Raw genomic sequence first — 18389 nt, forward strand, 5'->3', positions numbered from 1 at the left:
GACTGCGCAGGAGAAAATGTCATTTTGGGGACAGAAATAACTTGTTTTCTTGCATAGCGAAAGTTTATCTGTTAGAATAACCTTGTTTGCACTTACAGAGCAAGATCAAACGTGTGAGATACTGGGAATTATATGGTTGTGTTTCGAGCTACTTCCAGCAACATTTCACTCAGTGCAAAGACGGGAAAACTTCTTGAAAAGAGGACAAAGTTGACCAGGGCCCAAGGTTAGGCCTTCGACAAGTAAAAATATTATTCAATTATAATCAAGTGGAATTTGCAACAAAGAATCAAAATGTTCGGATCTGGTAACAATATGGAAAGTATCCTTTTTATCAGAAAACCTGCAATTCCTTTTCTTTCTTCATTTCATGAATACGAAAACAATGTTTTTGCAAACAATTCAATTCAACCAGTGAAATTTACCAGCCTACCGCCTGTAAACATATATATATATTTTTTTCTATACTCTTACATCCTTAATTTTTTACTCTTACTGTTATAGACTACTTCAAACTGAAATGGAAATTATAATCTTGAGTTTAAATACGTCACTGGGACATATGACTCGATAGCTCCTGGCGAGTTTTTCTCATGTGTCCTTCAGCATAACAAACCACTTTATCTGATGTAATAAATTAATTAAATTTTTGAAAATGCTAACTTTTGTATTCTAAATTTTAATTCTTGGTATATTTTAATTAACATTTGTTTTTGCTGATAAAGATTTTGAGTTTGAGTTTCTAGTAAGAAAACACACGATAAGCAAGGGATTTTCCTTGACTGATTTTTTCTTTTGAAAGAGCACCTTTTCAATTTGAAGGTAGGTTGGTTTATTTAAGTTGGCTACCATATCACTCCAGTTAAAAACCACACACAACTAATTTTCTGATCAGGCTGCTAATTTCTAATAAAAGGAATAACTTTTGAAAAGTAGGCTAATATAAATGAGTTTCTTGTGAGACGTTGAGAATAGCAGCATCAACCCAGAAAGGCAAATGACCCCACGACTGACAATAGATGAACAACACTACTTTTACTTCTATTCTACATTGATACTGAGCAAGACAGGGTATCGGTATAAGGCTCAGAGTGCAAGAAATAATAGATTAATGGATAAAAAGTGTTAGAAGATGCGGAAAAGCTTTAGTAAATATATTATAAAATGTTGGCTTTTTTCAAAGCCATTTTCAAGTTCTGTACCACCAAAAGACTGTTCATATCTAACTTTAAAGTATTATCTATGCTGGCCTTTGGCTATTGTATTTGCAACATCTTCCTGGATCTTTTAATTTTTGTAAGGGGATATTCCAGATTATTGCTTCACTAAGCAAAAGCATGCATGCCTTTTTGGGTTACCATCTATAGTCACTATATCAACCTTTAGAATAATGCAATTCGTTTGTTGAAATTACTAAATGAAAGTTTCTTGAAATACAAATTAGAATTATTTTAGAGTATTCATCTTCCAATTATTTTATCTTAGCCAAATAGAAATCTTCAAGTTGACATAGGTAAATTTTTCTCTCAGCGAGTTAAAGTCCAAATCTGTTTATCTACCTATATATAATTATAATTTGATGTTATCTTTAAGCCCTGTTTATAAACAATATTAAAGGTCCTTGTTTTAAAATCATTGGCAAGATACATACCCATATGATTTTTTTTAAAGTTTGCAGCCAAGAATTTAGAAAGGTCTGCAAAAAAATGTGAAAGAGAAGAAAAAGCAGAGAAAGCAAAACTTAAAAAGGTGAATCAAGATTACTGAATTATTCTGAGGGTTTTTGTTAGATGTTGAAAATATATTACTTTTGATAAATGATGATAACAATGATGTTAAAGAATGATAAATTATGATAAAGTTGTTGCTTTTAAATATTTATTGAAAAAGATGATTGAAAATTCTTTCTTTTATTGATTGATTATTTTTGTCATTGATAGTGATTTATAGATATATGGTTCTTTTTAAATTCAAGCTCTGTAATGAATTCAGTCATAGAGCTATTCATAATCATCATAAATCTTCTTTAGAAATCACCAGATGCATATTATCTATGAGAATATTTTATTTCTATATTAGGCCATTCAAAAAGGAAATATTGAGGGTGCAAGAATACATGGAGAAAATGCTATTAGGCAAAAAAACCAGGTAAGGAATTGTCAATGGAAATCTAAATATTTTAAATCATATTCATTATTTCCTTTTCTGTGTAATGACAAAGCAAAGTGTGACACTATTTTACAAGATCTTGAGTGTAACCAGCTCGTAACAAGTACAGTGTTGGATCATTTTCAAAAGGCATCATTCTCTCCAGCCATTGGATGTGCTTCTAACGTGCACCCTTGTGTGTACCATTTCTCAATGAGATTTCACATGATGGCACATTTTCTACCCCAATCAAAAGTTTCCTACAATATTCTGCTATTGAAAATTTGGTGTGCAATTTCACATTTTTGTATCACTACAATGGCTTGATGCATTTAGATATCTGTCACACTATGCATACAGACATGCACCTCAAATCTTCAAAAAATAAAAGGGTTGCTATTAACAGTCTAGGTGTGCTAGTAACAGGAGGACAGTGAAATCTTGGATGCATCAATGACATACTTAGGTCATCATTAATTTCTTTTTTTTTTTTTTTTTTTTTTTTCAGATCTCAGTCAATCTCAGAAAACAGCCAACAGAATTACTATACTTACAAGTTAACATAATTACAAATTAACAATAAATCTCAGAAAACAGCAAACAGCTAATACAAAGATAAACAGATAAAAAAATGATGACGAGCTGGAAAGTTTACGTTACGAGGATATGCACGTAGAGGACTTCCCAAAAGATTCCCGTGACTCAAAAGCCAGCGATATAAAATTGGCTATCGATATCAGACAATCCGTATCTTCTTGACTCATCAACCAAATAAACTTATCACAAAGGTCAAGGGATGATATTCTGGGAAATTTTGAATAAATCATAGATAACATAGAATTCCTAGCAGTCTCGTAAAGGGGACAAACTAATAAAAAATGAATTTCGTCCTCCACAGCAGTTTTATTAAAAGATTGACAATACGGACATTTTCTATCAATCCTAGGAATAGGATTCTTCCCGTATCTACCTGTTTCAATCCTAAGGTTGTGGGCACTGAGACGTAGTTTTGCAAAGTTGGATCTTTTCTTTTTGCTAGGTATCAAGTCTAAGTAATGCTCAAACTTATAAACAGTTTTGAAAGATGCGTATGTACAAAGCTTTTTATTGAGAATAGCTTGTTCTTTTAAATTTTCCATAATTTTTGACCTAAAATGGGAAGACACTTTTGATTTCACGATAGTGGAGTTATCGGTTGTATGTATTCTGTAAAGGGTCATCAGGGAACGGGCAATACTGACCCAATTAGAAACACCGGAATCTGCATCATTAATTAACATTTGAAGAGCTCTGTATGCATATCTGGAGGAATCAAGATTTATTAAACGAATATAAAATTTTAAGATATTAATGTGTCTATGTTCAAGCAACGAACAACGTCCCAACTCCGCATAAACCCCAAGAGACGTTGTAGATCCTTTAACACCTAGGGTTGACTTGCAAGCCATAAGATGAATTTTTTCCAGGCATTCCCATGTACCAAATCCCCATACGTCAGTGGCATAATTTAGAATAGGAAGTATTGTACTGTCAAATAAAAATAGAAACAGTCCTGGGTTGAAACCATCCCATTCGTTGCTTTTGGATAAGAGAGCAAAGTAAGATTTTTGAGCTTTTTGCTTAACTATATCAACATGAGCACTGAAGGAACCATTAGATTTAAAAGTAACTCCAAGGTATTTGTACTCATTGCATTCTTTGATCTCTTTATCACCAAATTTCCAAATTTTGCATGCCTTAGATCTTTTCTTGTTTTTTCTTATAACCATTATCTTGGTTTTAGAAGTATTTATCTCCATATTAATGGACAAGCAGAACTGGTTTAGCTCGTTCAACTGGGATTGCAGATCATCAGCAGAATTAGCTAATAAAACTAAGTCATCAGCATATAAAAGGGTGCAGATATTTCCATCACCCAATCTGACACCGGTAGACACAGCATTAATCTTTGAGTCTAAGTCATTAAGAAACAAAGTGAACAGCAACGGACTTAACAAACAACCTTGCCTAACACCACGATGGCAGGAAAATAGATTAGTTAGGCTGTCTTGGCCCCTTACACAGGACTTAACTTTTGCATACAGGGAATTAATGACATCTAACACTTTACCATTAATACCATAAGACAACAGTGTATCAATAAGAATTTTGTAGTCAACGGAATCAAAAGCTTTCTTAAAATCCACAAAGCATAAATAAAGAGTTTTCTTACTAGCAAATGTGTTCTCAATTAAAGCATGAAGCGTAAAAATGTGATCGGAGGTTCGATATGATTTTCTATAAGCAATTTGATTCTCCTTGAGAATGTTAAACTCTTCCACTGTCTGATTCAGGCGGTTTAGAAGAATACCCAAGAAAAGCTTTCCGAAAATGCTAAGCAAGGTAATCCCTCTATAGTTGTCAAGATATTTTGTGTCACCACCTTTAAAAAGCAAAACAATGACACCTACAGACCATTCTTCTGGGAAGTCACCAGAATCTAGAATTTTATTAAAAAGTTTAACAAAGAGAGTAAAATAACGGTCATTTAAATGTTTGAAGAGTTCAGCATTCAACAAATCAAGACCAGGTGCTTTGCCAGATTTGAGTTTTTCAACCATATTCTTCACTTCCAATAAATCAATTTGTTCATTTAGTTTAGAATCTATAAGAGTGAATAAGTCGTTACCGGAATCATCAGCAGCCGCAAAGTGACTTGGGTTTTTAGGGGGAGAAACAGGAGTATTTTTACTAAGAAGATCATTAAAAAAGGCATAGATTTGCTCATTTGAAAAATCTATTGACGATTTACTGGAAGATGACATTGAAAGATTTTTCCAAAACTGCTTTGGACATTCATTTTTAAGCAGCCAAAGCTCTTCTTTCGCATTTGTAAGGTAGGAAGCGCGTTTTCTTTTCAAAAGAGCTTTGTGTCTCTTTTTCTCTAATTTGTAAACCTCATGTAAAGTATTAGAACGTATTGGGTCAAGTTTATTGAGTCTCAGGGCTGCTTGTAAGGCCTTACGTGAAGTACTTAGCAGTTTTTTGCTGGACTTACACTCGTTATCAAACCAAACAAAATGTTTTTTCATCGGTACGTTACTAGAAAAAATTTTCTTAGTTCTAAGACAACCTTCCGCAATTTGAGTTAAATGTTTGCGCATTAATGCAACAGTATGACCAACAGGAATGGACTTGTCATCAAGATCAGTTTCCAAATTTTCCAGAAAAGCCAGGGTATTATCATTTTCGATAAAAAGTTTAATTTTCTGATGGGAATCAACACTGGGGATGTATTGTTTTGTGTAATTGCTCATAAGAACATCAACCGCCGAGGAAGATACATTGTCGGGCTTGCTAGAGCTAACTGTTGAAATATTACAATTAACACGTTGCTTAATTGAGATCTCAATAGGAGAATGATCGGACAAGCTACTCATGTTCCCAACTTTAAGGCCACTAATCAGACCAAATGTTTTCTGATTTGCAAGAGCGTAATCTACTGTGCTGTTACCATTGGACGTGAAACAAGAAAAATGTGATGAGCGGTTTTTATCAGTACGGCCATTAAGGATCCGAAGGCCTGCAGTTTTACAGAATTCAATTAGCAATCGACCGCTATGGTTAATTGTATTATCACTAGATTGCCTAGTAATTAGAGCAGTGTCTGGCGAGTAATCATTAGCGACCGGTAGAAAATCGTCTACTGAATCATTTACGATAAAATCTGGCAATGTCCCAGTTCTACCATTGAAATCACCAAGAATTAAAATAGATCCTTTTGCGTCATAATTAGCACATTCGTCTTGTAAGATATCAAAATTTAGGCTTCTGCCAGATTTAAACCAAATTGAGTCACTCGGTGGAATATAAACAAAGCAAACAAAGAGATCATCGGCAAGGCCAAAGGCAATTTTATCAAATCGACACCAAAAATGATATGCATCCGATTGTAAAATATGGCACCATGATGCCAGAGAGTTACGAACGAAAAGAGACATCCCGCCAGAAGACCTCCCATAGCGAGAAGTTCTGCACCCCAACTGATGGAAGACAGAAAAGTTTTCGTTAAGATCACGAAATTCGGGATCACCTTGATCTCGCCATGTTTCAGATAGACAAACAATATCATTATTTTCCAGAGCTTGAGAAAGATCATTGTCACGATCACCAAATGCCTCGGCTACTTTTAACTTTTTTAAACCGTTGATATTCCAAGCGCAAAGCCGTAATGTGCTAGGAACAGAGTGACTGACCTTTTTTGGCATAGAATATAGATTACGAATTGCACGATAACTATTTGATTGTGTATGTAAATGAAAATTAGAAAAACGATGGTGAGTTTTTATAAAAGGACCATTTCGGCCACCCCCCTATGCACTGTTTGTAAGACGGAAAAAATCGTTGTATGAACGTACCTCGTGAATGAACGAGTCGTTGAAATGCTTATATTTTATACGACCGTCAATAGTCCATACGCGCTCAATGTTAAGGGGTCCACGATTAGCGTTTATTTCATTAAGCATACTTTTTATGCCACGGGCGAGGTCCTCTGTTATTTTAATGCTCTTGGCTTCCTTTTTCTTTTTCATAATATGTTCCTTCGACTTGTGTGAAAGAAACTTTACCAAAATTGCACGCGGGTACTTTCCAAAGCGTCGTCCTACACGGTGGACGATATCAATTTCAGAAGCCGTAATCTCCACATTTAGCTCCGTCTTTAAATGAGAGATGACAACCTCTTCGACATTTTCCCCGTCAGATTCGATAACATTGTGAATCCTCACCGAGCTTTTTCTTGAATATTGTTCCAGGCGATCAAGTTCGAAAGCAGCATCCTTTACACGGGAATTTGTTTCATTTACATGAGAATTCAAACAATCAAGGTCTTTCTCAAAATTGACTTGCCTTGATTCCAGTTCCCCGACAGAATTTTGAACTTTTCTTATTTCCTTTTCAACCAGATCGACACGAGAAATTATGGCCTTTTGATTATGGAGAATTGATTCTTGGCCCACCTTTAAGCATTGTAGAACTTCATGAATGGCAGAAAGCTCAGATGCGAAATTGGATGATGAAGAGCCTTTTTTCCCAATTTTAGAGGTATCAATTGATACAGGCATAGTAATCGAAGCATCGGTTGACTTGGACGAGCTGCTGCAATTCGTTGTGGGACCAGGGTTGAGTTCAACATCACCAGATAAAATCAAGCACCAAACCAAGAAAGAAGCGGGAGAAGGCACAGATTTGCACCGATACTTCACCAAAATTTTACGGCACGATTTGGATGCTTTAAATTTGACCCATTGCTTTTTCCCTTTACCCAGTGAATCGACGATAGCATAAGAACAACAAGCATTATAATCACTATCCAGGAACGAGTATGTGGCCGAAAAACGATAAAGAAAAAGTGCGCAAGCCAAAAACATCAGAGCTCCTTTAAACACGACCATCCTGCGCGCGATGACTCAATGAAAAATCAAAAATCAAAAATGAAAAATCAATTTCAAGTCACATAGTTGCTGGTAAAAGTCACCAATAAAAGCTAGAAGTACCAAGAAAATTTTAATATCGATTTCAAAGGGGTATTTTCTAAGATTAGTCCACAATATAATATTTAACAAATTAAGCCAAAAAATTCTTTATTATGTTCAAATTTCTCTCAAGTTTTTATATCTCGATAGGCACTCAATTATCTACGAATGGGTTCCCGAGTAGATGCTGTTGCACAACGAGTTCAGACTGCTTGCACCACTAAACAGGTATAATGCCCCTTTAAAAAATCTATGTGCTGATTTATCTTTCAGTTTTTGACAGTTTCCTGTTGATTTTCAAACAACTTCGAATGATGTTTAAAGTCAGTCAAAAACTGTATTACCAAAAACAGGTTCTTTATGCAGAGGTGTAAGTATAGAGTCCTTGGTATAACCAACTTTCACTTAGAGTTAGGAAAGTCAGGCTCTCTGTTATTCTAGGTGTAGGAATCATGAGGTGTGGCCAAACCAAGATGAAGGACCAGGAAACAACTCGATAAGCTAGACTTATCAGGGTTCTGAAAACTGCCTCGGAAAGCTAGGTAGTAGTGAACATATTGCAGTCTTATCTACACTAAAGTTTTAAGTACACACACAATTGTTACTGATTACTGAAAGTTTTTTTTATTAACAGGTAACAAAATCCATGGCAGGTGTTGTAAGTTCAATGGACTCAGCTATGAGGTCAATGAATCTGGAAAAGGTTGTTAAATTTTGATAGTTTAGTTGTATTTTCATGTTTACTTAATAGTAGTAGGGCACAGTTTATATTCTTTCTATTTTAAATTGTTCTGGAGAGGAAGAAGTGCTATTTTAACTATTCTACTGTTCCAGTATGAAGGCCCCTCTTGATTCGGAAATTGATATCTCAATGTACCTTTTAGGGTAATTTTAGTTATTTGTGAAACCTGTAATCTTCATTTATGTTTGCATAAAAATTATGCTATTTATCAGGAAATTTCACCTGTGGTTTTCAAGATTTAATCAGAACTGAATGTGAGCTTTTAAACATCCAACAGGTCTCAGCTTTGATGGACAAATTTGAAAAACAGTTTGAGGATCTTGATGTACAAACTGGCTACATGGAAAATGCCATGGGGGATACAACAACACTCACTGTGCCACAAGTACTCAATTTTTTCTCAAGCATAATTATTATTCTTGTAATTCAGAACTGTATTCATTACAAATGCTGGGATTTATGATTTAATAAACACATTTCAAGCTGTTTTATACAAAAAATGCAAAAAATGTCAATTCTTTATTGCCACTAATTACTGCTAACTGATTCAAGGTTTCTTTTTTGAAACTTACATGGCTAAAATGATGAAATATGTTTAATGTTGTATTATATTTTATAGAAATTCAACATTGTGTTATAAATTTTATCATATCATGAGTGTTGAATCTCTATTATATGTTATGTAATGTGTTTTAAAAATTCTGAAAAACTCTATGAAATGTCGAAAAGAAAATCAACTTCATTACTAAATGTTGATAATTATCAAACAGGGTCAAGTCGACAGCCTGATGCAACAAGTTGCAGATGAACATGGGTGAGCAACATTCGAAAACACTTAAATCTGTTTAATATTTTAATATATTTTATATTAATAGTTTAAGAAAGAGCTAAGGAGGGAAGGATAAAGCTCGAATTAAATGAAGGGAGTGTATTTGTTGTAATCCTTTAGAGACAGTCTTCATAAGAAAGAATCAGAAGATTAAAATTCAAGGTGTAGATAATATTAAAGCAACACTGATACTAGTACCCCAATTCAGGATATATTTCTTTAGTTTAAACACCTTGTGTTTAAGAACCATTTTTCAGTCTGACTCATTATAAGGTTTTGAATTTAACAAGCAATGTGTCCTGAACCTATTTTTGCAACAAGACATGATTTATTTTGCCAGGGCCCATGAATCGCATTACTCTGGAAAAGGAGATCCTCTTTGTGTGGATTTATTCATGAAATTTCAGTAAATAGGTGGTAGCGTTACAAATGTTTGGTAGTGTATCACCTAGTGGGAATCATTCTGTTAGGTTGAAATTAACCAATCCAATATTTACAGTCAAGCATCCATCTTTCCAACTTCTGGCAGAATCTTTGATAATAGATTTTAATAATTGTAGTTTGGAACTAAACATGGAGCTACCTCAAGGAGAAATGGGGTCGGTTGGTACAGCAAGTGCAGCTACTTCAGCATCACAAGAACAGGTATTGAAAGCTAACTTGAAATATCTCTAGTATGATACATCAAAGCTTATCAAGTCTTCACATGGAACAAATAAATTTAAGCAATGGCATGTAAAAGCAAAATTTCTTTTGTCCCTAATTAAGCATAACTGGCAGACATCAGTGGTCAGGAATGTTAGGACTTGTTATGCAGTTAGATTAGAAATAAACAATGTTTTTGAGGCTTCAAGTGCTGTTGCGCAATGCACATTGACCTGGCTTAAACTTGAAGGGGTTAGGCCATACATGGATTGGGCCCATCCGATATCAAGCTTTTATGTAAAGTCAGCGCAGGTTGTTGTTAATTTCTAGCTAAGTTTTTAAAAACTATTGATAAAACACTACCACTTGTTACAATCATGATTCTGTGTTGTCTTGTAACAGCAGTAAATCATAACTGATCTGCATTCTTTGTTGCAGATTCAGTAAACAATATTGCTTTAGACAGAGTGAATTTAATCTTTATTTTAGATCCAATTCTATGTTTTACAGTTTTAAGTCGGACATTTATTTTAAGTTCTTCCTTTAATTTCAATTTTTTTCTGTGACAGGATGAACTTTCAGCTCGCTTGGCACGTCTAAGATCAGATGTTTAGGTTCCTGGAATGGAACTGAAAAACAAAATACCAATCCTGTAACTAATGTAAAGAACCTTTGACTTCTCTTTTTCACTTGGTTTATTTTATCCTAAAGATTATGTCAAAGTTAGTTGTTACAGAATTGCACAATTATTATGAATGGTCTTATTCCCAGGCATTTTGAAAAACATACAAAACCCTTCATTCATAAAGAAATTCCGTTTTATATATTCCAGCCCTTTGTCTTCAAATCCTCTGCATTGGTAATAATGTAATTGATTGCTTATTTAAATTGATTGTTCTTTTAAGGAATCTGAGTTAATTACTCAGTTTAGGCATTATTACTTACACTTCACTTGTCTAGTGCTGCATAAACTTGGCATCTAATTGCACAAATAAACAAAAAATCTCTAACAGAATATAACAATAACAATATTGATGTGTTCATTGTATTTTGACAACAATATATATCCCTGTTATTGATTTGATTTGTGCCTTTGTATCTCATCAGATTTGTTCTATGCAATGAAAACTAATTTTTTTTATAATTAATTTTACAAAGAGTATTAATTTGTTAAGGTTCTAGTAATTATTAACGCTTTGTGTAGCCAGTATCAATTAAAAAAATGTGTTAAATGATACTGTATTCTTTTCTGAAGGTGCCAATTGTTTAAATATTTTGGTATAACATATTTGAATTGTTCTTTGTCTGTAAGATTTCTTATAAATTTAAATGCACTTTGTTAGAGTGAAATATGAACGGTAAATATCAGTTTCCCATTTACACTTATCTTGGTTTTGCCTAAAGGAAAATACATGGCCTGGTTCCTCAAATTTTACTTGCATTTTGTGGTTTTCTGGTAGGGGTGAATTCAGATTATATTCAGGACCAATGCTAGCTAAGGTCCCATTAAGTGAAAAAGTGGGTAAGCCATCTAGTTTTAACCAAAAAATCCAGAAAATGTACTGATGAAGCACCTGTACATGGCACAAAACTACTTGTCTTTGCAACAATAATTTTTCAAGGGGGTGTCACATCCTCATGCCCCACCATAGCAAGGGTCTGGTTACAGAAACTAGCGAGCTGCAGGCTAGAAAATGTTACACTTCATTTAAAAAACCACCTGAATCATCAAGATTGCTAGAGTTGCAATTTCAAAATTGTTAAAAAATCAAGCCACAAAGAGAATCTAAGCTGCAACCCCCTCCCCCCAAATTAGATGTTATGTTACTAGTGGTTTTTCAATACTCTTGAAAATTTGAAACTCAGAGAAGCTCACAAATACATGATTAACAGGTTACAAAACATTGTGTAACCTTGTTATAAATAAAACAAAACCATACAGACTCCTTACAAAGTGATGAAATCAACTTTAATTATCAAAGTTGGAAATACATATTTAAAACAAAGCTAAAGTGTAATGTATTTACAACATAAAAAGATTTACTTGTACAAAGTTGGCCACATAAGAATTACTTAATGAAAACTCTGCTGTAATGAAAGACCTGATGGAAATGAGATAAGAGTGAAAGAATTTTGGCACATGAAATTTGTTGAAGAGATATAAATATTTGTTTTAAATAGGGACACCCTTTTTTACTTCTGCAGTGCCAGCATTGACAGGGGTACCTCATGTCCAACAGGAAATAGTTGATCACAGCACAATTAAGTGGGTTAAAAAATTGAGACAGCATACATTCTTATATGATATAATTAAGCTTCAAAGTGTTTTTGAATCATTACCATATGATCAACAGAACCAACTAGTGAAATTATGAAGATTTTAAGTTGCTATTTATAAAAACATAAGTAAACGCACAATCTCTATTTAGTAATTAAGTCAAAGGATTCCTTCATGTTAGGTCTGACTTGCAGGTCTGAATGGAAGGACTGTCTGGCCCCGCTCTGGGTCACGCATTTTGAAGATTCGCACATTGTTACCAGCAGAAACGTTGCTAATGAAAGAACAGCAATATTTAAATGTTTTATCAAATTACATTTGGGGGCAACCTCCCAGGCTCCATGTTAATGGTAGCCAAAAGCAGCTCCACACATATAAGAAAAAATAAAAATCGTGAAGAAACGGGGCCTATATATGTTTTCTTAATAAAACCGCTGCTGGGGCTAAGAAGCTAACACGAAACTGCCCTTCCAACAATCACATATTACTTCACTAGTTCTTCACTTAATGATATTCATCTGTGAACTAATTGCTACAGATTTCTTTAAAGGAAATAAATATATGTAAAGCCGTATATTCTTTCTATTCAAGAGAACTCCTATCTCCCAAAGGAAATAAAGAGAGTGATAAGTCAAGGATATCATGCCAAAAAGAATCCCCTCAAATCATAAGGCATTTCCAAGGGTATCTCAGTTCATAACTACAATCTTACTTTTGTGTAACAGTATCTAAAAATAAAAATGACTACATGCAACTTTGCGGGTCATTGTGTACATGTAACATTTAACTCATATGAGGAGCTTTCTTAAAAGGATCTTCTTTTGTAATTTTACCCTAACATATTTATCCAGTAGTTAAAACCAACAAGTATCACACAATTTGAAAGAAACCCACAATGCTCTTTATCATCATTTAGTCACTTAATTGACCTTCCAAAGTAATAGCAAATAGAGAAGTTGAGATCATCAGTGCTATCAAGTGTAAATACTAAAAAAATTTTCCAGTTGATCTGTTTTTAATATTTACAATGTTTGTTTAATTTTTCTGCCTGCTTTCATTTTACCGTGTTCTTTTTCAATTGTATATGTTCTCAAATTGAATCAATGTACATGCAAGGCCAAAGGGATACTTTTATTATCTGGATAGAGGATCTGTTGTGCAGGGAGGCAAAGCGCCAAGTGAAACTGTAAGACAGTGTCCCAGTGTGCCCTCATGTTCTGGCACCCCTGAATTGGTGTGATGTGAAAATAAGAATTTTGCAGGCTTCAAATAAATGTCAAAGGAATTCAACAATGTTTGACTTTGTTATCCTTATCAAACTATAATGCCTTCCAAAAGTATTGGGACACTAAGCTCTGTTTTCAAGAGCAAATTCAGCCATAGAAGTCTCAGCTGGGAACAAGTTGGGTTTTTACAAAAGCAGGTGTCATTCACAGATAAAAATTCCCTGTCCCACAAATTTTTTTTATATTTGCTGCTGACCAGAACAACCAAGTTAAGACAGCAAGTGAAAATTCTTCAAATCCATAAAACTTAATAAAAATTCTGTATTTGATGTATCATTCTGGATATAGCTCGCATCCGGCAAGTGTGGAAAATCTGTTGTTCTGTCGAGAAACTGCCAGATTTCAGTAATGAACGATAAATTTGTTTACCATCTGTTGTTCCATAAACCCTGATAACCCCCCAATAAAACAACATAGGAGATTCAGAAGTACATTTTTGTATGATTTGAAATATATTTGCCCAGACTATCAACATTGTTCTGGGGGAAGGGGCAAAAATAGAGATATTTGGTGGGGGGAGGGGTGGGGGAAGCAAAATATAAAAATATAATGGCGATTGCTCTGTGTTTCAGGTAATTTTTGCAGGCATTGCAGGTAAGCTGTCCAGTGTTTTATTTGCAATGAGGACCCAAAAAGTCTTTGGGTCCAAAGACAAGCCCTAAAATACGATGAGCTTTAATGCTGTTTCTTGAATCGCTCCGTGGTAATTGATGTTTTAATTGATGTCAAAGCTTTTTAAAACTTTCTTGGCGAATTTAGGTAGTTAATGTTCATTTGCAAATGTTAAAGCCCAATTGACAAATGCTTGCAATTGAAGCAAGCAAATCAAGTTGACTTAGTTGTTACACCGCCACTCTCTGTTGAAGACTGTAGCTATTTTTCAAATAGTAACTTTCCAGTGACTCTGATGTTAAACATAGAGGCCTAGCAGTGATATAAAACATAGGTGATATGAAGTTTGAACTAATAAAATCATCATCGCCAACTGTTTAGTTTCTTATTTTAGAAAAGAGTAAACGATAATAAAACATTATGGCTGATTAGAAAGTGTATAGGTGTTTTTGAGGCAGAAAACATGAAAACTCAAAGACCTTTTTAATCCGCTTCTGTAAACAGTGTGGAAGCACAAAGAGGGTTTTTTGGAAATGCTCCAAACAATCTTGCAAAATAGGAAGCAGTGTGAACAGTAAAAACCACAAAACGGACATTTTTACTCCGTTTCTGTGAACAGTGTGAACGCACTAAAACGGACATGTTCCTCTCCATAGACAGATAAAAGTGAAAACCTAACAATGTGAACGTGCTAAAGCTCTGTTTACACGATACTCTTTTCATTTGACATCAATTGGTTTCATACTAGATCGGCCCTCTTTTTTACACAAAAATTATCCAATCTGATATGCTTCATACAGTTTTCGCATTTTAAAATTAAAATGCTCTAGATGCAGAATTTAACCAATTGGAAACACCTCTTTGCTTGTGTAAGGGGTTGAATCGCATGAAGATGTCATATGAAAACGCTGCTGTGCAGAGATGATGAAACAAAGGCAACCCCCTCTCCCCCCGGCAGTATGCGTTTTGATGCATTACATAATTCTCATGTAAACAGAACACCAAATTCATGATGAAATGAAAAGGGTAACATGCAAATACTAGGCAATTTCATGTCGGATTTGGAATCTAATACGATGTGAAATGACAACTTTGTTGTTTAAATAGGACCTAAAAAAGTTTCCTGTAAAGGTGGTAACGCATAGCCTTGATAAGGCATGCAATAAACCGCACTTCTTGTGGAAACGGGGCGTGTGCCAAGGTGTGCGCGTGCGATCGCACGCCTTTCCCAGGATGGCCTGTAGTCATTAATTTCAGAGTATCACCCTATTAGTACCGTCATTTTGAGGAAATTTCAGAGTAGCACCCTACAGTGACTAAACGAACGTTTCTGCCAAATTTCTACTGGTGCAAAGGTTCAGACTTCCCATTCAATCATATATCGATAAAGTCAACAGCACTTTATTTTCCTACAAATGTAAGAAACAAAATGAGTTACCTCATATCTTGTGGTGTAAGAAGCAGAAACTGTCTGTTGTTTTGCTCTTTTGCAATTTTCAGGAGCATTTCCATTGATATACGTCGATTCACCATGTCCTTAGAAAAAAAATAGCAAACAGTCAGAAAGTTTATGATTGCAACACGGTTCTTTGAGATAATCTCCAAATGTAAATAACAGCAACATAGAAGAACATTCATATTGATATACAGCAAAAATTTGATTTGAATGATGAAATTGTCTGGTCTTTGCATATTTACTATAAAGAAAAAGTATAACAGCAAGGCTGGTGACTCAATGGCAGTATTAATGTGTTGTTGTGTTAATGAATTGCTTCAGGACCTGTTGTTTCCTGTTATAGTAAATGTGGTTGTGCTTTTTTTGCAGTATGAATATATATTGTGGTTACAATATATTAAATCCCGTAGGTTTTCCCTACAAACTTCTGAAAATCCCTAAAGTAGGTAGAAATCCCTACGTGTGGCAACACTGAATGGATAAGTTTGCCTCGTTTTGGAGACTTGTTACCGCTAAGACAACAGTCATTTTGTTCCTGACCAATATGACCCTTCAGACCAATATGACCCCAGGGAACATTAGCACTTTATTTTGAAAATTTTGGTTTATCAACTATATTTGAATTGCTTCTTGAGGTCTGGCGTTATTCCTGCTATACTAGACGACTTTGGAGTTCGCAATGCCATAACATAAGTGGGGTAGAAGCTGCGTAAATTGGAACAACGGCCTCAAACATAGAAAACCACTTGTTGAAGCTTTTTTTGTGCTCTTCTCTCTGACCTTCCTTCGTCATGATTAACGCGGCTTTCGATATGTTTTGTTGGGTAATCGGAAAACATTCAATGAGCGCCTTCGATGCCGTGATAACTGCTACAATAGCCTGGTGTTTTTCTTTCTTGCCCAGACCAATATGACCCTCCCTAGACCGACATGACCCTGGTGTCATGTTGATTTGGACCGATGTGACTCCAGGGTCATATTGATTCAAGGGGTCATATCGTTCTGGAACAGTTTCATGTTGTTTCCTTATCGTTTCTACCCGTTTGTACTAGTTTCTTGTTGTTTCCTGTTATAGTAAACGCAGAATATATCTAGAATATCTGTTTTTGCCCAGCCATACACATTAGATTGAACAAAACACACAAAACATACCTTTTGCAAATGCTAAATGTAAATGAAGGGAAAGCAGTGTGGTCGGTTGAAACCACGAAACAGTTATTTTTCCTTCGTTTTTATATGGAGTGTGAATGGGCAAAAACGGATTTTTAATGTTTTCCGCGAATTTTTGTAGAAAATCGGGGCAGTGTGAGCAGTTGCAGGATATCCACAGAAACGAATTAAAACTGCAACAGAGGAGTGTGAACTCGGTGTAAGACTCAAATAAATTTGTTTTCTCACCATGAAAACATCAAATTCATCAAGGACTCGAAAGGGTGATTCCATTGCCTCCCAGAGTGCCATTATGAAGCAAACAGTGGAAAAGGACCGTTCACCTCCAGACAGAGACTTTGTGTCTTTGGAAGCAGTTCCTTTGGCTTGTTCCACATTCACCTACGAAAAACAGACATAAAATGCAGATCGAAATGATGCAAAACAGTAAAGCACTCACTCATTCAAAAATCCTTTTTCTTTATAGATATTTTACCTCTAAAAACTACAAGCAGAGGCTAAGTATTTGTTTAGAGGGGATATTGATGGGCTAGAGGGGACTAAAATGTCCGAAATTTTCCAACAAACATGGTACTTTAAGGAGTTGTAGTCCCGTCCTCCCAATTACTGCACTTCTGTCTTTTACCCTTCCAGACCAATGAAAGAAGCATCTTTAATGACAATGGCTTTTCTCTACTTCCACAAATTCCATCTAGTTCATAATTAAATAGTTCTCACCTGAATCGATAGCATTTCTTTATCGTGGTCGATTTTGAGCTTCCCAGAATAGCCTCTTTGAGAGAGGGTCATTGTAAAGTATTGCTTCGCTCTAATCACAATGTACCGTCTAAAATCGTCAAATTGCCGTGCCCTACGCAGTATTACTTTTTCCAGCATCTAAGGTCGAAAAAATACACAAAATATCTGTCAAAATATTAAATGTGCCAAAATTTATTGCATAAACAACCGAGTTCTATCAAATTTCTTCTAGGGGTATAGCTTTCTCAAGAAGGTGCTATTTCGATAGACCGGGCTTAATGAAGGGTCATACTTAAGGTGATGAAACTCTATTGAAAAATTCTGATCTTGGGGCACAGCATGGTATCAAATAATCATCTTCTGTCCTTGTTTTCAACGGCGAACATCCTTCAACACATACCCTCCTCTTAATATAGGAGTTTAACGACAACCTGGGAAGTGGAGGCTTGAAAGAGTTGGAGAGAGGTGCTAAGTATAGCTTTAAGGTACAAAAGAGGGTGATTGGATCAGAATATGTGGCTCAAAACGGAGATCATAGCTACTATTCTTAAAGGAGACTAAACATATTTACTTAACAGACAAAGGTATTGTACTGAAGTAAAGTAATCATGATTAAATAACAGATGACAGAAAGTTGCAAATTAATTTTAGTGTACAACATAAAATAACAGACGTTAGACTGGAATGTCAACAAAGCAGCAATGAGAGAGTAATCTATAATTATTTTAAACTATGAGAAAGTTTTTTAGCAAAGGATAAAATAGGTTTGGTTGTTTGTTGATGAGTTGCTTCTGAAGTTATTTGCAACTACTGTCTTTAACAGTAGATCATCTCTAATTAACCAAAGGCAAAGTGCTTCTATACTACCATCTTGGCAAGCTTATTTTTTAAGAAGATACAGGTTTAGAGGTGAAAGATCCTTCATTTAGGCTCTTCAATATGGACCATATTGATACTACAACTTGACAACTG

At 35.0% G+C, this 18389-nt stretch overlaps 3 protein-coding genes across 3 annotated transcripts in view; 1 reads left to right on the forward strand and 2 right to left on the reverse strand.

Annotated features, from left to right (window-relative positions):
- Positions 1-14975, forward strand: LOC135685827 (charged multivesicular body protein 1b). The gene is made up of 10 exons (XM_065201907.2): positions 1-322; positions 803-822; positions 1672-1749; positions 2080-2148; positions 7812-7889; positions 8296-8364; positions 8681-8788; positions 9174-9217; positions 9793-9877; positions 10447-14975. Exons 1-10 carry the CDS (start codon positions 295-297, stop codon positions 10489-10491), a joined length of 624 nt encoding a protein of 207 aa, XP_065057979.1. The 5' UTR covers positions 1-294; the 3' UTR covers positions 10492-14975.
- Positions 2626-6395, reverse strand: LOC148958458 (uncharacterized). Its single transcript, XM_089112757.1, has one exon. It carries the CDS (start codon positions 6393-6395, stop codon positions 2805-2807), a length of 3591 nt encoding a protein of 1196 aa, XP_088968883.1. The 3' UTR covers positions 2626-2804.
- Positions 11761-18389, reverse strand: part of LOC135685822 (structural maintenance of chromosomes protein 6) — a 26541-nt gene continuing 19912 nt past the window's right edge. The window contains exons 27-30 of the mRNA XM_065201902.2: positions 17397-17555; positions 16908-17060; positions 15492-15589; positions 11761-12429 (exon numbers count right to left, since the gene is read on the reverse strand). Coding sequence (XP_065057974.2) covers positions 12333-12429; positions 15492-15589; positions 16908-17060; positions 17397-17555 — 507 coding nt within the window. The 3' untranslated portion in view covers positions 11761-12332. The remainder of the gene's footprint in view (positions 12430-15491; positions 15590-16907; positions 17061-17396; positions 17556-18389) is intronic.

This window comes from Rhopilema esculentum, chromosome 15 (genome assembly GCF_057945365.1).
Source record: "Rhopilema esculentum isolate cy_ngs chromosome 15, ASM5794536v1, whole genome shotgun sequence".
Taxonomy (NCBI): Eukaryota; Metazoa; Cnidaria; class Scyphozoa; order Rhizostomeae; family Rhizostomatidae; genus Rhopilema; species Rhopilema esculentum.